The following is a 21,913-nucleotide window of genomic DNA, read 5'->3' as shown; positions in this document are numbered from 1 at the left end:
CTGGCTGCACTGCTCTGGCAGTGCAGTAAAATGGGGGATTGGTTTTCATGGCTACACAAAATGTCTTCAGTGCTTGTTCTTAATGAATCCATAGCTTGAATCTGCAGACAGCAAAGCAAAGAGCCTTGCAGGCCACTACTAGTAGTCTTCACTGTAGTGTTGTCACTCCTATTACAATTCCACTGCCTGTTTTGCTGTACTAGCACAAACTGACAATTTAAGTCTGAGTCCTTACTTCCAGGTGGTAAAGGATATAAATAATTACAGATGTCATTATTTAGTGCTTTGACATGGTCAGGAATGGAGGCGAATCCAGGCCTGACTTCAGGGGTTAGTCAGCGCTTTTGTAGGCTATGCGAATGCAGCCATTCCTACCAGTACAAGTTGTACAATTTGTAGGCTTAGGTGGAAAAGGGCACCTCCTAAAATATAACAAATACTCAAATTACAGGTGAGATTGACTACCCATAACGGTGAGTCTTTCTAAGATGTTTTTACAGCCTCAAGCATGGGCATATGGATTTTTCAAAATGCTGCAGGCAGTGCAGAATTATACTTTCCAGTGCACCAACCCTAAATCATTGATATGGATTTACATGATGTTTAGTTATGTAGAAGTTGTATTTCATAAAATGTTTTGCAAAGGGAATATAAATTCATCATTTTTAATGTAAAATGCAAGTAAGCCATGAGCTTGAGGATTGCTAGGGAGAGAGCTGCTGGAGGGCTTTGGAGTTTCTAAAGAACTTTGAAATGTTCTAATCCATATGTTTAAGAAAAAAAAAAAAAAAGTTCATTGGGCTAGCTTTCAAAATTAAAGGAACATGTTCTACAAATGATGGGGAGAGATGGGAAATTTTGGGTGACAGAGTTGACTAAGAGGATTATGGGGATATTCAAAGAGTGGCTGAGAATTGGTTCAGGATGGAGACAGAGTCATTTTATGAAATGAGTGGGAAATAAAAGACGAGGAAGCTGGCAATCAGTGGCAGAACAGTGAGTATTCCTTCTGAGTTATTTACTTATCTGAAATGTTTCAAATGTAATTAGCAATGCCTGCTAACTAGCAATAACAGGATTAAAACCTTTACATGGTTCAGTTATAAAGCAAGTAGTTCTTAATCCTGTACTTTGATTGACAATGATGACTTTAAATGAAAGTTTTTCAATGCAGAGACTAGATGCTACAGGTATGTTCACCACTAAAAATATAAATGGCCTGAAAAGGGGGGGGGGATTTCATTTTTTTTTAAGATTTTTTTAAGAGAATTTTATTATTTTAATAAAGAATTATAATTCTGATCTTCAAAAATTGATTATATTGAGCTCACTAGTTAAAGAAGCTGAAATAAAATAGAATCGTTTGATCAGGTCAGCTTTTTTGTAATCTTCTGAAAACAATTGCTTATGTAAGAAGAGATAGTCAACTGTAAGAAATCACTCCTTACTGAGCAGTGGCCAGTATAGTGGTTTCTATTACCCATACTATCTGTAATTTAGTCTGATATGAATATTTTTAGTTCACTTAAATAGCAGGTGCTTGGCTAAATTATTTTATTTTCAGGGGCTAAGCAATTAATCATGCCTTGTTATTACTTGTATTTGTTCCTTTTATCTCAGGAAAACAAAACAAAATATTTTTACTGTGGAAATATACAATGACAAGAAGTATTTGTCAATATTATTACAGAAGTCTGTTATTTCCAGAGTTCTCTAATCCTTGTTTTCTCTTGGCAATAATGCGGCATCATATGTCAACTATTTTTACTTTGGTTTTGAACTCATTGCAGAGTTTTGAATTTCTGACAAAAAATCATCCCAAGTCATCCTTGATTCACAGGAATCTTGAAAATCATTGCATTGCTCTTGGGATGAAAAAAAAATCAGCTTTCTGGCCGTATGCCAGGAATCATGAAGTGGCTACTATTAAATATCAAGAAATGCCATTAGTTTGGGGACTCAAATAGAAATCTATTTCAGATGGTAATTTAGAAGAGGAGAGAGTAGCAGTAATAACAATAATAATACTTAATTCTCTGGTTAATGTTTTCCCATAAGTCATTTATCATTGAAGTATGAGAGGATAATAAACGACTAGGCTTTTAAAATTTCTTTGGTGTAAGTAAGTTTACTTAATATTAGCTGTCCCTGAGATTCCATATGTCAGCATACGTTCATGAAATCATGGTACAAGAATTTTGTACTATGTGTTGTTTCTCTTGTGCTGCTAGCTGAATTTTCTAAGCATGAATCAGGTTTGGTGTGTAATATGGGTATTAGGTTGGCTACGATTAAGCTCTGCATCTGTGGCCATTGCAATTTCACAGTAAATAAAAAAAAAAAAAAAAAAAGCAGCCCTGACGTGGTTATAGCTGAAAGAAGAATCTAGTCATAGGCCTAGAAAAATCAGGAAACCGAGGAATCAAAAGGTTTGCTAGCTGATAGTAGAAAGGTGGTGATACAGCTGAGTGTGCAATTCACCTGAGTGTGCAGAATTACCATGTAATAAACCATCCTTCATCACTGCATTGTTCATTTTGAGAAAATCGTTGACTTTTTTTGTCATCCTTATGTTCCTTCCTAGTCATAGCTTCTCTTTATATTTCTCTTATTTCAATTCATTGTGGAGCTTAGAGCTTAGTCTAAAAAATGAGTAAACTTTCCCGTTAGTAGGGGAAGTTTGAGAAAGAGACAAGAGACAAGGCTGAGAAATATCAGTGGATGTTTCAGAGGAAAGGACATCTATTCTGTCACTTGCAGGAAAAAGAGGAGAAGTCTGCACTTCAAAGTAAAGTGCATTTTTGTAGCACAATTGAAGTAAAACATTTGTGTATCACAGTTGGAAGCTGTGTCAGGAAGTTGAGAGAAGTTAACAGCAGTGTGCAATTTACTTTTGATTTTTTCAGTAAGTTTCCACACGATAATCCGGTGCAACTTAACATTTATGATATATGTACTGTGCTGCATGTACTTGCAGAACTGTGTCTAATTTCTTGGCTAGAAACACAGAAGATTTTATTAGATAAAGTAGAATTAATGGAAAATTTTTATTCAGCTGTTATACAACTTGCCTCCTGTATGATTCTGAGGAATGTAATAATGTTTCTTAAAGTTAATAAAAACATCTTAACTGGGAAAATAATTTCAAAGGAAGAATTTGGCCTGGCATAACTATTAAAAGTTTGCTTAGTTTGTCCAAATTGATAATAAAAGAAAATACAAAGTCAGAGTCAGAGGGAGCTCATGATGAATTATTCTGTAGTCTGTTCTGAGCCTGAAGAAATTGCATATTGCTTGCTGAACATTAATTTATATCTACCAAAATGTTCTTTTTTTTTTTTTTTTTCTCTACATGCCTCTTACCTCATCCAGATTTATATTTTTGAAAATAACATCTACTATCAGCCTGATGTAAAGAGTAGCTCATTGCGCCTGACATCTTCGGGAAAAGAAGGAATTATTTTTAATGGAATTGCAGACTGGTTATATGAAGGTAAGATGTACAAATATTTAATGTTTATTAAAACAGATGAGAGGTTCTTGTGCAGACCCTACAGCACAAATCCATTCATTCCAGAAAATGCTTTCTAAGGTTGCTTTTGCTTCTTTGACTTTTCATTTTCTTGCAAGATTGCCTTTGTATCTGTTCATTCTTTGTATCAACTGGTGTTTTGCATATAACGATATTTTATGAGAAAGAGGAATTTATTTTTGAATAAATGAATAAAATTATGAATACTAGGTAGTATGTAAAAATGTTTTAGTAATGAAATCTCAATGTGTTGAAAACAGTGTTTTTTTACTACTGACTTCAGTGGGTCTGGCATTCCAAATAGAGCTAGTCAAGTAAAACTAAACACCTGAATGTTTTTCTTATCTAGAATAACTCCATTCATAGCTTTGGAGCTATTCTGGGTTTGTAACACAGGTAAGGAGGGGAAGGACTCAGTTTGTTGCTTGTATGAAAAACAGTGCTGATCAATTTACATTTAAAACATCCTAGAAGAAGACACAGAAGAATCATAGCATAGAATTGGCGGTGTTCTTTCTTTCCTGCTGGACATAGCATAGACCTCTTCACATGTACTTGGGTTCATTTTTACCTATGAACATAGTGATATGTAGGTCATACCTGGCTGATTTTCAGCAAGGCCACAAGCTTGCTGATATTCACAATTCATTCTCAGCTGGTTTTCTGTGTAAAAGGCTTTACTTATTGAGTCAGGGAGCAGAGAAGCATGACCCAGAATGTATGGCTTTGAAGATAGGTCCCAGCTTAATTACAGCAAACCCTAGATACTTCAACCCATTCAGACACTTCAAACCTTTCAGGATCTGATTTGCATCTTGGAGAGTCTCTACTGACATTTTAACATTTTAAGTATTTTTTGTAGGTATGGAGCCAGGCCTCTGATCTGGTTAGTATGTTATTCTCTGTTATTCTCAATTACCTTTCCAGACAAATTCTTAAAATCTAAATACAAAATGCTCACACACACACACACACACACACACACACACAGACACACAGACACACACACACACACACACACACACACACACACAGACACACAGACACACAGACACACAGACACAGACACAGACACACAGACACACACAGACACACACAGACACACAGACACACACACACACACACACACACAGACACAGACACAGACACAGACACACACACACACACACACACACACACACTTGGATTTTTTTTTTTAAAAAAAAAGGAGATTTTTGATTTTCAAAAAGTTATATTGCAAAAATACCAAAAATATTGAATTGTCTAAGAATTAAAACTGAGCCAAAGAGACAAAAATATTGCACTTCAAAAGTTATTACATAAATACAGGATGAGAAGATATGAAGGTACCCAGCTGCCACAGCTCAGAGAAATCAGGTATAATAAAATTTCAGTTACAACAGTTAGAGTCATCTTTCATGTTTACATTGATGTCAATGAAAGTATTAATTTGAGTAAGGTGGTTGAAATGTGGTATTTTGATATGCCTTGTTATCCAAACATTCATCCAGGACAATGTGAAACTGCTGAAATTGCAACAGATACATTTGAACTAGGCAGAGAAAGAAGGAATCAATGGTAACTGAATGAGCTGGGAACTTTGTGGCAGTTATTGTTATGGACCCTAAGGAGATCTGTTTTTGCAGAGGAACTTCTTCATTCTCATATTGCCCACTGGTGGTCTCCAGATGGTGAAAGACTAGCATTCTTGACCATAAATGACTCTCTGGTGCCAAACATGGTTATTCCCCGGTTTACTGGAGGCCTATATCCAAAAGGAAAGCAGTATCCATACCCTAAGGTAAGATGAGTGAGTGCAGCTCCCACCTCCTGTTTTTTGTTCTGTGCTAGTATTCAACCATACAGAAGGAGTATTTCTAGAGAATAACAGAAGCTGAATTGGTTTTCAGGAAATATTAATTATGTATTTTTTTTCCTTTTCCAGTAGACTTGTAACACCTTTTGCTGTAAAGAAACTATTGGGTGAGGAAGCAGCAGACAGACTGATTCATAGCAATTTCATCACTGATGCATGGTAAAATCAATGCACCACTTCTGAGAGCAGAGTAAAATGTTTGAAGAACTGCACAGAAAAATAAATACTGTCACAACTGCATTGGAGTCACACACACTGTGTGCAAAGTACAGCACAAATTCTGCTGCAGTTATATAGATCTCACTAAATTATGCTACTATTAATAAATGCAAAAGAGTGGCTTTGGATAAAATAAGCCACAATAACATTTTTTTTTTTCTGGCCATCAAATTAAAACAAACAAAAATGAAAAACCCATCACTGAGTTTCAGAACAATTAGGAAAAGATTTTTTGATTTGTGTTGGGAAAAGACAGAAGAGCTCAGGCAGGGAAATTGCTTCTCATTTTCTGGGGATTTTCTGATCAGCTGCTTCCCTAACCATAATTTCTGTGTTAAGTACCAATGTTGATATTATCTTCCAACTTACCGGTTTGTCCATATTTTGCATGCAATTTCAGAGTGCCTGAGTACCTTTCTGATGGTATATGTAGGTTTGTGTGTGTCAAAGTTTCCTTTGACATTTCAAGGAAAGTTCATTGAGGAATTTAGATAATATTATTGTTACCCTATTCTGCTACCACATTTTGGAGATTAACCTTTGTTCTTAAGGAGTGGAAAGGTAGACTGTAGCAGGTATTATGAAAAAATAGCATGTATAAATATAATGTGTGCTGTGAAATAATACTCTGAAATAAAGAACTAATGGTGTTTGCAGAGGTAGTTGACATGGTTTCATAGATAAAAGCCTTGAGTGACAGAAAAAAGAAAAAAGGAATATTTTAAAAAATGAGCTTTGTAAACAAGAAATGAGAAATTGCATTTCATTAGCAATTGAGCATAAAAGTGATACACTACTATCTCAGTAATCTCATTAATGAAAAAAACATTATCTTTATTTAATGTCTCAATTTAATGCCAATCTAGCTACACATTAAACACCATTAATTGGCAATGAATTTTGTGGTAGAGCTACATAGATGAAAAAAGTTGGGTCTTTATTATAAAATGAAACCATCAGAGAAAGTTATTACTATGATTAAAAAATAAAATGAAACCCATATGAAATACGTAGCTGTGTGTACATGTCCAAATACCCAGACAGTGTTCTTAAAAAAAATAAATAAATGAGAAAGGAAGTTTATATTTTGTATAATCTGCATTCACTAGAACAAAGTAGGGTTTCAGTTTAGAGTTCTTTCACTTCTGAACAATTTATTATTATTGTTGTTGTTGTTATTATTATTACACAATGTCTATGCAATTTAGATTGCTGAGAGGCCGTTTGTTGTAGAGGGAGAGGTGTGAATCTGAGAGTTGGCTGCTCGGGTAGGACAACTACCTTCAGCTGCTTGAGTCCATCGCATGCAGCAAAGGGTGGTGCTGAGTGGACCTCTGATGGGCAGTCCCATGCCACAGCCACCCAGTGCCACAGCTGGACCAGGCTTCAGTGTTTCATGCCCAGGATCTGGTCATGCCCACTCATACTCATACAGGAGATGTACAAACAATGTACAGTTCAAATGATACAAGGAGGTAGCAGTTGTGTAGGAAGGACTTGATCAGTCAGTGGTTTTCTTCCACAGCTTTGCATCTGTATAAGCTGCTTTCATGTGGAGGATGGCTTTGAAAGACCATGTTTCTTTCAGGCAAATTTTAAAGTTTTTATGGATGAAAGTCCAGGAGTCTAGTTAAATCCATTTTCTAATTTTTTCTAAGCACTAGAAAAAATACACATATGCCACTTTCTTCTCCCCTATACCACTCAGAAACAAGTGTACACAGCATTCAGACCATGTATATTTTGAGAAAAGTCCACTTTCTAAAGGAAACGTGTGGGTATATTTCAACCAGGCACTCTTGCATTTCTAAATATCCCTGTGAAGAGTATGATATACAGCTTTGTAGGTTATTATGATTAAATATGATTACCTTCCCTTTCAATATTAACAACTTGTTTCCATTGAAGCACACACTTGTCATTCCCCCATATTCCAAAGAGACAACGTAGTTGTGTGACTCCTGTGTCTTACGCAAAAAAGAGGCTTGAGTGGCAGATGTAGGACTAGCAGTATATTCTTACCAGCCCTGCAGTGCCTTGCTTTCTGTCGCCAGTCCTTTCTCTTCATCTCAAGAACTGCTTAGTAACAATCTGTGTTACTGGGAGAAGGATGAGTCCTGGCTTCCTATAGATCCTCAGGATTTATCAGGCTCTTCCTGGTGGATATATATCAAACTGCCATTTTATTCTCCTTTAGCAACAAGTGTTTTGTTTCTCTTAGAGCTAGCTTGCCAAAACAACAGGGTCCTGAACAGTACCAAAACCAGAGATTTTCTTCTCAACAAGCCAGGGAAGGAAGTCCTGGGGAAACTGATAATGAAAGAGATGGAGGAAGAGGAGGGATGTTATCTCAAATGGAAGTAGAATAGCCTTTTGGAAAAAGAGCAATAGGGGTTGGAAAAGGCTTTGCTGCAGGCTGGCTCTGACTGCTCTTTTAGGAGCTGGCTATTCTTGCAGCTGACTTTAAAGAACTGGGTCAAACTACTTTCAGCATTGTTCCCTTGCTCTGCACCAGAAGGTCAGAAGATCTGCCGAAGTAAAAGGGCAGTGAGAGAACGATGCAATTAATACTTCACATTTTTATCTATGTAATTTGTATGGCTGTGATTTTTTATTTTCAGAGCTTTCTCTTTATTGTAAACATACTTTATTATGTTAATGACTGAACCTATTTAGCTGTCACTTTTTCAGTGCCACTAAAGCCCCTATTTTTATTTATTCTTTTCAAAGGCAGGTCAAACAAACCCAACAGTAAAGCTCTTTGTAGTTAATCTGTATGGACCAGCACATACACTGGAACTGATGCCACCTGACAGCTTTAAATCAAGGTATTTAATTTCATTGTTTAGTGGAATTTGGGTTTAATTTAACGTGACTCAGGCTAATTGTTGCCTTTTTACTTCAGCACAACGCTTACCTGAAATGCACTTGATCTCTGTTCTCGTGACTGGACGTAATGATGGTGAAATAAAATACAAATGTATTGGATTGATGCTCCTCTTAGAAAACTCAGGGACCTGGAATTTGCTCACTTCTGATGTTGAAGCTTAAATTCTCTTGAAATATATGAAATTAGGAATCTGAAGATATTGCCAAAGGCTCTGAATGCTGCCCTGGTTCTGAACTTGTCATAGCATTTGCCTTTACTTGCTGCATGACAGCTTGTTGCTTTCAGTTTGTGAAACGGAATTGCAGAATGTAGAATTGTACCACAGAACACATAATCAGGATGTTCTGTCATTTAGAGAGGAATATTCTGAAATTTTAAAGTCTGATAGATTATGGAAAGTTTAGTTTCACCCTACAACTGACGGATGCAGGGAGGTGGTAGAGGGTGAGATGCAATGCCACCAGGTAGACTAAAAGAAGGCCTATGCTGTGCCTGTGCTTGATAGTGTGGTCATCAGGAGAAACTGAGCTTCAGAGCACTTGTAAAGAGGTCTATGTGTAAATGGTAACTCTCCTGCTAAAGTAACTATCTCAAACTGAGCTCCTGGTTACCTGTCCTCATTTGAGATCCCTTGAAACTTTTCTTTAAAGGCAAAAAAATTCATCCTTTCCCTTAGGCATATTCCAATTTGTAGAATTGCAAAGATCTTGATGAAATTCCCATTGTGGTTTCAGTGCACATGCTCATGATCTTCTAGCCCTAACCTGTTATACAATAGCAATAATCCAAGAGGTGCTATAGTCCAGGTACAGCTGAGATCTAAGGGCAGGGGAAGTACCACTTCCTCTCTTCTCTCTGGGCATTGGGGCATTTTCAGGTGGAGAAGAAAAAGAAATAAGAAAGATTGTCCATCATGAAAATGAGTGGTCAACGCTAGCTAAAAATAACAACAACAACAACAAAAAAAAAAAACACAGAACAACAACAACAACAAAAAAAACCCACATCTCTGTATGTTGTTGTTCTTGTAGTTCCTACAAAAAAAAAAAAAAAAAAAAAGATTTTACAGTAACTGTTCCCAAAACAATCAGGATGGTAACGGTGGTTCCTGATTCACAACGATTGCCACCAATTTTTAGCTGGTTTAGCTTTCTTCTGCACAAACTGAGGCATCCAAACAATGCAGGAATAATACAGTAGTGAATTATGTCTTGCAATTATTTATGTCAGCTAGAATGCTTACTGATTGTGCTAGTAAAAGGAACTATTTTGAGTGCACTGTGCATTTTGAAGTATTTTCTTTCTGTTGATGCACTACTGCTGAAAAACAGAATAAAATCTCCTGCTGTTTGCTAACACCTCATTAATTAAAGTGCTAGTATAAGATTTGAAAGAGATTCGCTGCTACCAAGGTTAGCCTCTTCACTCTCTTAAACAGCATTAAAATGGTACTTTAAATGTCAGAAGACATGAAGTGAAATGAGAAAGCAGTATGTAAATCCCCAAGGAAAAAATAATCTTGAAAATATGATGGTTTCACTTTACATTTTTCAGATTCATTCTTGCTCTCTAACGCATTGAAAATAAAAGTAAAATTAAAAAAAAAAAAGTAAAAATTAATTAAAAATTTTTTAAAAATAAAATTAATATTGATATCTTAAAACCTTTTTTGCATCTTGAAATTGAACACTATCTCAGTTTGTGGAATTTCTTGTGTGAACCTGAAAGGGCATCTTCACCAGATTTTTGAGTCCTTGATAAAGGTATTGCAGCAATTTAATTTAAATAATACTCATATTCTCTGCTCTCTCTGATATGCTCCTTTAAATGTCAGTATTGCTGCTTTGTCAGAAGGCTCAGTAAAACTATTTAAACCTGGAAAAAATGAGTTGCATCTTCATTTTATCAATCTAGGTATAACTCCTGTTCTATAAAATTTAGAAAAATAGGTGCAAGCTATTATTATACTGCCAGTTTTGCATTTTGGCTCTGGATTTGAGTAACTTGATCACAAGTGACCTCCGTCAGGTCATCACAGTATATACATGTATGCCAGTATGAGGAGTGACCTTTGAACAGACCTTTCTAAAGTGGAAATCTTTGGACTCCATAAGCTTTTTAAATGAAAGTAGTAACTACTTTCAGTGGTCTTTTTTTTTTTTTTTTTTTTTTTTTTTTTCTCCCTCACTGCCTTTCTAATAGAAATTAATAATTCTTTCATTGTAGAGTCTTTAGGAAGTAAGCAATAGGAGCTTTTCGCAATCAAATGGAAGAGAACACTATCATTATTAGCTTTGTGGATCTTTCAGGGTAGACACATTTTGGAAACACATAATGCACGAATCACCACCAACTGCTATTGTGGGGCAGTTATACTACAACTCAGAGAAACAACACAAATGGGGGCTTCTGTTATTTAAAACCTTAAAAAGTAACAGATCTGTCCAAACTGTGGCTAAATTTTAAATTTATTCCTTTAAGTTTTATTTTGTGGAGAAATTTATTCAACTGTGCACTTATAATATCACAAAAAGATTGTCAGCCTTTCCTTTAACATATGGTTGTATTCTGTGCAATTTCAGTTATCCCTTTGGTATTTCTATTCCATGTGTACAATTATGTTATGTTTTCTTCAGTCGCAAACATGATTTTGTACTGCATTAGTGCTAGAAAGCCAATACAGAAATGAAGTGAAATTTATGTGTCTTCATACACCACTAGCTCCTGAAGTTGGACAGATAATACTTTCTGCAATAAATCTTGAAAAAAAAACACTCTGGTGTGCAAGAGGTCAGTTCAAACCACTGTAATTTAGGACATCTGAAGAATCTTAGTAACTGATGATACTTAGATAAAAGGTTGATAATATGATATTAGGAAATTATATAGGATGATTTTTCAAACCCCATGCTAGATTTTAGACCCATTGAGAAGAAAAATATGTTTCTTTTTACAAAGTATAAATCACTAATACAGATAAAATGTGAAATACCACATTAAAGAACGTAGTTGATTTACTGGATTACAACTGTGCCTCCACGCATGATGAGAAGATTTCTCTGCTAGAACTGTGCATTGGCTCTCAAAAGTCTCAGTGTGGAGGTCATCCACTGTTTACTTTCTCTGTTCTCAGCCACTGTGAGCAAACTGCATTGGCTCTGCAGTATTCCCAGACACTGCTGACCATGACATTTTAAAAGGCACTTTAAGAAATTAAGTTAGTCCTTTTTATTATTTTTTCCAGTAAAGTTTCAAAGCCTAAAAATATGGTAGATGATTCTGATTCCATATATTCCATTTTGAAAGAGACTGTAACATACAGTCAGACCCTTTGGATTTTGTATGACAAATTTTGAATATTTTAATTGATTTTAATTAATATTTTATAATGGAATTTTATACACTTAATAAATTGGGCTTACATAAATAACAGTCTTCCAACCCTCACTGTTTTTTTTTCTTTTTTTTTTTTTTTCTGTATTTATGCATTTCTACAAAATTATTTGCGTATTTATGTACTTCTAGTAGAAATCAGCTTATGAATCCCTAAAGGTTTTTATATTTCTGCCAGCCTTGCTATTGAAAAGAAAGCTTATTTGATTCTAACTTCAGGTGGGAAAGATGGAATGGGGCAATTTGTTATTAAAAAAACAAACAAACAACAAAAAAAAAAACAGTGTTTTGTTTTCACTTTTTCTTAGATATGCTGTCTAGTCACTTCTTTCAAAATTCTTTCCCTCCTTTCTTCCGTAGCAATAACAATACCTACCTCACAAGGTTAATGTAAAGGATTAATTCACTACCATACCTTTTAGCAAATGGCTCTAATATATTTAGCCAAAGGCTGCAAGATAAAAGTATATTCACAGGCTTTTTTTATTGAAGCTTTCCCATGCAGTGCCAAGGTATTTATTGATTATTCCATTTCCTGTTCAGTGGAAAGAAATGCAAGCTCTGTACATGGGGCGGAGAAGGCCCACCACTTACAAGTGAAACGACACATGTTGAGCACTCTTGAGTGATGCTAAATGTTTTAGCAAACTGCTCAGCTATCTCCCTAGAACTGTGATTATCTCAGTTGAGATAATAAAAATAAATGAAAAACATTCTATAAGAAAAAATATTAAAAAAAAAAATAAAATAATTGGGACTTCAATTTTGGCAAATGCTGATAAACACTTTTGATATCTAACATGCTCTTTATCAGTACTGAAAAATGAGTCCAGATTTCACCACGTTACAAGTCTTCAAAAAAAATTTAATTGTCATACAGTAAGGAAAGCATTTGCTTTCTTAGCAGCTACAGTTGGAGATTTTTCTCTCACTGAATAAACTCCATTCCCTTCAGGCCCCAAGAGGTCCCCTGTCTTGGTGCTGCAGCACCTCCACGGCACTTGTGAGATGTTCCAGCTCCTCCTGTTGCACTGGCTGTATACATTCTATGTTCCTGTTTCCTAAGGGAAAGCTGTATTTTCTTTAGATTGCTTGTCTTATCTGATTGCCTTAGGCTAATTTGAAGCCAAGCAACAGATTTAGATATAAAATGTGGAATTTTATATCTATTTATAAAATAGGAATATCTCTCAGTCTGGTCAAGGAGTTTTGAAGCTCTTGTTTTTATGCATCGCCTGATTAAACCCAACTTGCAATAAAGTGAGTCCTGTACAACCTCCATCATTACTGACTGATCAGTCTGACTTGAGATGTGCTCCTGAAGAGGAATGGAAGTTGTGCTTTGAACATGCAAAGTACTGTAAAGCACCTAGTTAAATGGTTTCAGACTGAGAATCCAGTGTAGTTTTTATTTCATGATTTGCTTCAGTCCTTTGTCCTGAAAGCATAGTCTCTTTAAAGTGATGATGTGAGGAATCTTTGTATATGTACAAATGCAGAGGATCTAGATCTGGTAATCCCTGTCCATTTGTGTATTTGGGCCTGGAGGGAAAGAGAGAGAGAGCTTATTTTCATTACTAGAACAATAGATTAGTTGAAAACAACCTAATAAGTTTGGAGATACAGACAGATAGCAGCTTCCTCAGAACCAAGACAGGTTTTGTCCTGAAGGCTTCTCTGTTTCTATTCAACTGTAGCAGTCAGTCTAATAAAACATACGATTTTTTGCTACAGAGTTTAACAAGGTTATATCTACTGATGGGCAGCAACACCACTGCTTTGTATGTGTACGCACACTGTGTTTATGAAACAAGTTAAGTGGAAATTTGTGAATTATAAAGGAATACTACCTGGAGGCAGTATTTAATTTCAGTAGGATGTGTTTTGTTACATATATATATACACCGTACTACACTCCTGATAAGCCAAGTCCGAATTTATTGACATTTGAACACATTTGTATGCATAGTTGATGAGAGGGGAGAAAAAAAAAAAAGGAAAAGATTTTTTAAATGATCTTTTGCTTTCACTTCAGTGATCATGGAGTTTATGTAAGTGATGGAAGATGATGTTATGGTTTGATTTAGCCAATTAATTACTATATCAGCTGCATTCTGAATGATTAAATCTCCTGTTTCCTTCCCTCCTTGCAGACTTTTTTGAATGGAACAGCTCAGGCTCTGTTTTGTAAAATTTGGTTCTGGGATAATTCAGGCACTGGGGTCAGTGGATGCTGTTTACTTTGTGGATGCTGTCAGTGGTACTGAAGTACAGAGAAAGAAAGGCAGTTCTTAAAATACATGAAAATATCTGTTTTGAACATATTGTTTTGGCTGTCTTCAAGCTTCTGTATGCAGTGTCACCGGCCTTATGTAGGTGTGACTGCAGAGGGGGAAGGAGGCAGATACTTCATACCATTAGCCCCTACCTAGGAAATCTCTCTTGCTTCACCACAGGCCTGGAGGGACAATTTGTTTGATATTACGAGCAGTTTGATAAAATGGAAGCTGACACGCATGGATATTTAGTGAGACTTTGTTTTCTGTGGAGGTTTCATAATAAAATACTTCTTATTTTATATCATGACATTTTAAAGTGATCTCATCTGTCCATTACAGACCTTTTTTTTTTTTTTTTTTTTTTGGACCATATTCTTTTGCAAAAACATGTATATTCTGAAGCAATTTTGAAAATACTGTTTTCTGTTGGAATTCAGTGTTGCTTTTTAAGCTGGCCAACAAGTACACAGCTTATGTGTGTTTGCAGACATATGTTACACAAATGTCTGAGAAGGAGGTGCTAACAGACTACAAATATCCCACAGGAACAGAATACTAGGATTGAGCATTCCTGCATATTGCCTCCAGGAACACAGATGGTGGTCTTTTTCTTTCATTTTCTTTTTTTTTTGTTTTTATCTCCACCCCTTGGTACTGATACTGTCATGCAGTGCAAATACATCCATACTTTTTTTTTTTCAGTATTCGGTGAACTATGTATCTTTTTTACTGTCTAATCTGAAATAGGATTGATCTGAACATTTTGTTTTCATTGTTTACTCAGAGAATATTACATCACCATGGTGAAATGGGTAAGCAACACTAAGGCTGTGGTCAGATGGTTAAACAGACCTCAGAATATCTCTATCCTTACAGTCTGCGAAACAACAACTGGGGCTTGCAGCAGGGTAAGTCAGGTTTCTTCCCAAACTTTCTTTTCAAAGTTTCTTCTTGCATTTTGTTTTCATGTTCAGAAAAAGATTTTTGGAAATCAGTTTGCAGATGCCATAGTTGCAAGCTGAATGTAATTAGTCAACAGAGAGGAAATAGAGATGTGAGAAAATTCCAAATCTGGTGAAATGATTTTATGCAATTAACAACTTTGAGTGACATTTTCAGAACTACTGAAGCTCTGTTCATTCATTAACTTCATCGGAAACTGCAGTTGCTGAGCATCATGTACTATGAATATATCTAGTGCAGTGGCAAGCTTGTCTTCCTTCAGATATTTTCATGCCGCCTGATTGCTGCTTTCTTCCCTTACAGAGTTTCATCTCAGATCTTTCTGTCTCTCACAACTTACATACATTTAAGGAAAACATGTAAAATGTTGATAATTCCTGCAAATTCAACACCAGAATTAAATAACTAGAAAAAAAATAAAATGGAAAAGCAACAGGGATATTTCAGTTTTGAGAGCCAAGCTGAAATATGTTTTTTGCTGTTAGAGTTCAGCCTCATCACATCCTTTGTCCCAGACTTTGACATCTGACAATCCTGCAGTACATCTCTCCATTTTCACAGTCACTCTTGCATATTGAGTGCAGCAGGGCACTTTCCCATTCTGAGTCATGGTCTCTTCCCTGAACCAGCTAAAAGTAGAAATATTGCCTATCCGTGCTAATATCAGTAACAACAGATGCTCCAAAGTAGAGGGTATAATTTGGAAGTGTAGATGCTTATGAGTCATTAATGTAGGTCTGTCTGGCCTCTGAGTCAAAAGGCTCTTATCTGTGTGCCACTGAAGTAAATTGTGTTAAAGCGTTAGAGATCATTTCTAAGCTTGTTGCTTGTATGCAATGTTGTTGCAACATGCAGGTTGCTTTTCCTGACTCAGAAACTGATCATTAGTCCCCAGACCACGGGTTAAGGTTGTGAACATGGATATTTGTTGATTGGATTGCTGCCTGGTTCCTGTGAGTCTTCTGTCCTTTATTTATTTATCTACTTTTTAAGAAAGTCAGTTTAAGAAAGTGCTTTAAGCGAATCACTGTGAGCAGTTGTTTCTGAAAGGAAACCCTTATGTGCTCCAAGGTCAATTGGATTTATCTGAAGTAGGTATCCAGGGAGCTGTAATCCAGGACATAATATAAGAGAGAGGGATAGAGAAATTCCACTCCAGAAGAAATAAAGTGCAGAGAAGGGCCTTAGAGGTGGGTGAGTAAGGCCAGCAGTGCAGTGAGCACAGCTCAGACAGGGCTTGTGTTTGTAACCCTGGGCTGTGCTAATGCGGCATCCACTAGGATACGGTGATGCTTCTGAACTCAGTAACGGATAAGTAAAGGCCATAATGTGGAATTATAGCCTTCTATCATGCCATTTGATTTCAACTCTAAACGTTTCTAAACTTTTTCTTCAACTGTAAACCCTTTTAAAATCATTTTGCGTGTTCTCAATTCAAAAAAATGCTTTATAAAAACAGTTGTTATAGTAGCCACAGCTTTTTAATTTTTTCAGGCCATGTATGTACAGATGCTTCTATAGCTAATAAATGTTCATTACTTCAGTGTGACTGTGACAATTTACAACATTTGACATACATTCTACATTTTTTCCAACATGTACATGTTATTGTTTTTTAAGATTGCATGATTTGAAATATGAGCATGACCAATAAAAAAAAAAATCATTTTTTTCCTCGTCACTGACACCAAACTACAAGCCATTAAAACAGGGGATTGTGATTTGAAAAGGTCTTGCACTTTGAGTTTTATGCTGGCTGTTTGCCCAGTGTTGATGAAGAACCTAAAATATATCCAGTTGTCAGATAATGCCTAGAGGTAAAGAACAAATAGGACTGCATGCATAAAGCTTCTTGGTAGCTAATCAAAAAGGATTGAAAAAGGCATTCTTAGGTCCCCTGTGGTGTTCTACCAAAAACCCAGAATAAAGCAGCTGACTTTGTAATTAAATTATCATTCAGTTCTATGTAAGTGCCAAAGAAGAGATGTGAAGATTGTAACACAGTAGGGGAAAAAAAAAAGAAATAGTTAAAGACCTTTTGCTGAATGTGTGAAATATTTTGGGGCCATTTCATAAAAGCCATTTTTTCTCTTATAGAAATATGAAATGCAGTCAGACCTGTGGCTTCCTAAACAGGTATGATATAAATGCTGTTTCTGTGTGTATAATGTATAATTCACAAAATCAGTGAATGGTTGAGGTTGGAAGGGACCTCTCAAGATAATCTAGTCCAATTTCCTGCCAAGATAGATGAAACAAATCCTTTTCAACACATCCTATATGCTCTGCTGATATTTTGTTATCATTGTTGTTGGTGGTGGTCTTTTATTTTATTGTTATTACTTTATCATATTAAGCACAAAGGAGTTCAAAGATTAGAGGTCACACTACAAGTGGAAAAAAATGGGAATATTTCTAAATTCATACCCAGAACAATATGTTGAGCTAATATGTCAGTAAATGGTTCCATTTTCATAGCTTCAGAAGAGTCACCCAATAAATAGATGAAATACATTCTATTTAAAATACATTTCAGGCATCATTTTGCAGTGTGCAAATGAGAAATCATTTTTTAAAAAATCTGTGCTTTTATAGAAAGCAGTTTTCCTTTAATACTTCTGTGTAAAGTTACACATGGAAAAATGGTATCACATCAGACTACAATTTGTGGTAAGGCCACGATTCAGAATACCACTTCAATGTGCATATATTTTTTTTCATATAACTTTATCAAAACTAATGAGTCTTCAGTGTGTACTTGGTAAAGTTTTTCTGAGCCCAGGCACTGGAAACATTTATTCTTTTCATCTGTAGTAGGATTTATTTCTGTCATTGATTGCATGCCTGTAAGAGAATGTGTCCTAGGAAATCGCAATGCATTAGGGATGAGACTACCAGAACTTTTCACAGAACTTTTTTTACCAGAACTTTTCTTTTACTGGAAACTCAATAGTAACTACCTGCATGTGCTACATGTAGCTGTAGCCACCATATATATATATATATATATACATATATATATATTTTTTTGGTTTTGGTTTGTTTTTAATCTTAGCAGAATATATTTAAAATCTAAGGATTTTTTTTTCCATTTGTCTTAAGAACATGGCAAACAACACAAAAAAAAATCAAGAAACTCAGTGATGTTTTCTTAAAACGTGTAATGGAAAGCAGGATGAAATAAAGCAATCTTATATTTACAGAATGAAGAACCAGTTTTCTCTAGGGATGGCAGTAAATTCTTCATGACTGTGCCAGTGAAGCAGGGAGGCCGGGGTGAATTTCACCACATAGCCATGTTTCTAGTTCAGGTAAGTTTTTGGTTATTTTTAATATCCCAGAGGTTATGTGGGACTCTTACTGTGAACATCAGACCCAAGCAAAGACTTCGTACTTCAGTAGTCTCACCATTGGTTTTGTGGATGTATGTGGTCATGTATCCTGTCCAGATTGCCACTCTGTGCAGTACTTCTTGCAGAATTAGTGGAGTTCTTTCTCTTTCCTTACAGATGTGCTATGGTGGCATGTAAGATCTGTAAATGAGAGGTACTTCCAAAGTATTCTCTTTGGAATGTTTCATGTTTTGTTTGTGCCTCTTTTTTTTTTTTTTTTTTTTTTTTTAACCCTCTTTCTATACATTATAAACATATATGTATAATTTTAAATTTTGTTTGGGAATATTCAGAATTCTGGCTGTGCACAAACAAGAAAGGGAAACAATACCAAAAACTTATAATGCTGCAAAAATTAGGACCCTTTTATTACCCATCTCAATATTTTCCAGTGGCTTCCTCTTCTCAGGGCCACTGCTTCTCCAAAGAATCTGAAAGAAGATACATTTGTACTGTGACTTTGAAGGTCACTGGCATGAAGTTGTGATGACCTAATAAAGGAAATTATGCCCTGGAACAGAACACCCCAAGGCATCTATTTAAATCAGCAGAGCATTAATCCAGGTGCTTTAGCAGACCCATATGACACAGGAGGGATTATCAAGATACCCAAAACATCAAAACAGCAGACTTGGCACCCGGCAACTCTATTATCTCCCTTTATGACAATGTTCTGGTGTGAACATTATTAAGTCTGAAATATGTTCACAGCATACTGCAGACAGCAAAAGAACCTTAACGGAATTTTAACCTGAAGAACCAAGAAGATACTCATTCACTAGAGTAAATATATTGAGGAAGAATCAGAGAACAAAAAAGGGATCAAAGACATGTCAAATTCTATCTTCTAAAGAAAACAGTAACTCAGATGAGAATTGGGTAAAGGTGTATTAAAGGAATACAAAGTTCTCACCAGAACAAAGCAATTTAGTCAATTGGTCATATTTTGGCTTCATTCCAAATATTATGAATAAGTATCTTTAAAAAAAATATATATATATATATAGATCTGATAAAAAAAAAAAATCAGTATTCCCAAGGATGTTACAGATACAATAAAATTTTCCTTAAACTTGTATGCTGTGACATTTTTACTACTAAAGAACCCAGGAAACTTGATGCTCATTTGTGAAAACATTTAAACAAAAGACTTAGCCAACTCATACAATAAGATAATTAAAAGTACACATACTTTTAAATGTATGTTTTAGTACCTCTACAATAATGTTTAATGTCAGGCTTATGATTAGGAGTTTAGTATTCTATCCCTGGTAGGCAGAATTACAGCCCTGAGTCCTGTGCAGCTCCAAAAATAATTTAAAAAACTTTATATTTTGACTACTGTAATCATGAATAAACAAGTCTAAATGGTACCGCGTATGTCAAATTTGTATTTAAGTATATAGCTGCTCCTAGGAAGGCAGGGAAATGTGGTATCTCAGGCAGCAACCATTGTTCATCAATGATCAGCATTCTGCATGGTAATGGGGCTGATACAGAGCAATGGAGGACTCAAAATGTGTTTATATGATATGTTTTACACACTGCATTAATCTGATTGTCCATTATTTCTAAAGCAAACATGGAAGCATAAAAATTATATTAACCTTTGCACATAAAGTCTGTTGTCCCATCAGATGTTTGTCACACCCTGTGAGAGCCACGACGGGTGCCCTGCAGAATGTAAAGCAGCCACCAGGCCGCCAGTACCCACATAATCACATTTTTATCACAATGGAGCTTGGTTAATGTTGGAATTTGTCTAATTTCTCTGTATACTGTATATTCTCTGTATATTTCTCAGATCATTAACAGAAATCAGCCAAAGTTAAAGTTCAAACTGCAGGAAAGGTGAAATGATTTTACAGACCCAACATGAATGATGACATAACACATATATAGTGGACATACAGTGACAAAAGTAAATTTTAATGGCTTGCTTTAGATTCATTTAATCGTGGTTTTGTATGTCAGTCTTCAGCACAAGTAGTAACAAATTATGGTCTTTCTTGGGTTGCATTTCTTAGCGCTTTAGAAAAGCATGTGTCAATGGTATAATAAAATGGAATATAATCAAAGCAGGTTAGCAGAAGCATCTAATTAAAACTTCTTGAAGGGGGAGGCTACTGTTTAAAAGGTTATTGTCTATCATAGATAATTTACTGTCTGAATGCAGAGGGCTAGATGTGTATTTTATTATGTTCAAATGCTTTTAGCAACTTATGAAATATTTAAAAGAAACTAACCTCAAAATGGGATTGAATCATATGTTATGTATCCAGAAATTTCTTACTTGGGATTTTACAGCTCTAGAAAGTCTTTTTTCTGACCACAAAAGAAGAATTATAAAGTGACTTTAATGGATCAAGGCAAGAACTTCCTGCAAGCTTCATAAATTATGTATCATGGCTGTAACCTTGAAAAATAACCATATTTATTAATGCTTGGCTGGGATTTTTATTTCTGTTTCTTGCTAGATTCTGTGATCTCAGTATTTAAATATCTATTTCAGTAGTTGCAGCTCATCTCTTTCCAGAAAGGAAATAGTCACTAATAGTAAAGTTGTAATTTAGTCATTCGTGGAGACGTCACTATTATCAGAACTTTTCTGAGTACAGTAGCCAGCATCATAAACATATGTACAGCACCTAGTACAGCATCTTGAATTCAGCTGGTACTTGCAAGACTTGTCATACAGTTACTCAGCCATTCCTTCCTTGCAGATCTGTTAGAAAACAGATCACTTCTAAGGGACACATTTTTGTCTTTCCATTACCAGACATGTCTCATAGGAGTCCTTGAGTATCTTCTGCTTTCTAGGTATTGCTGTTGGTGGTGTAGAGCTCAGAGTTTACAGGATATGGTTGAGAAATAGAGGTATATATATATATTAAAAAAAAAAGAAAAAAAGAAAAAAAAAAAGGTCTTTGGCTTTATGACTTTTTGTAGGACATTGAAGCCACTGTAATCAGGTATGGACTGGTGCTCCAGGTTCATGGAGCCTAAGGCTCCGCTGGACCCTCCATCTGACCTCCCTTGTAATTCTGGAAGTTTCACCCAGTAAAGATGAAAGATAAGCTGAAGTATTACCTCTTTTCTTTACAAAGTTTATCTTGGATTTGAAAACCTAGGAGGTTTTATATCCAGGCCTAGAACAGAAAAACACTTCAAGCATGCTCATGTTGTAATACATTAAGAAGTGAAGTTTTAATAAGCATCAATCCAAGCAAGAATTTTACCTTTATCACTCTCAAGCACCCTCAGGTGAGCTTCTCACTCTCTAGCCTTCGTGTTTTTAACCTGTGTGTGGTGGGGAGTGTGCTGCTGCTGCTTGCTGCTAGAGAGTTTGGTTTTGCCTCAGGTTAGATA

General features: G+C 35.7%; 1 protein-coding gene across 5 annotated transcripts in view; it reads left to right on the top strand.

Moving 5' to 3' along the window:
- The window catches only part of DPP10 (dipeptidyl peptidase like 10), a 471,329-nt gene that overhangs the window by 422,997 nt on the left and 26,419 nt on the right, over positions 1-21,913 (top strand). For all 5 annotated transcript variants that reach the window (XM_068687295.1, XM_068687296.1, XM_068687297.1 and 2 more), the window contains exons 8-13: positions 3,373-3,493; positions 5,179-5,333; positions 8,358-8,455; positions 14,974-15,097; positions 17,250-17,288; positions 18,356-18,463. In XM_068687295.1, coding sequence (XP_068543396.1) covers positions 3,373-3,493; positions 5,179-5,333; positions 8,358-8,455; positions 14,974-15,097; positions 17,250-17,288; positions 18,356-18,463 — 645 coding nt within the window. The remainder of the gene's footprint in view (positions 1-3,372; positions 3,494-5,178; positions 5,334-8,357; positions 8,456-14,973; positions 15,098-17,249; positions 17,289-18,355; positions 18,464-21,913) is intronic.

Source organism: Anas acuta, chromosome 6 (assembly GCF_963932015.1).
Source record: "Anas acuta chromosome 6, bAnaAcu1.1, whole genome shotgun sequence".
Taxonomy (NCBI): Eukaryota; Metazoa; Chordata; class Aves; order Anseriformes; family Anatidae; genus Anas; species Anas acuta.
The sequence above is the reverse complement of the archived record's forward strand: the minus strand, read 5'-3'. Positions and strand labels throughout refer to the sequence as shown.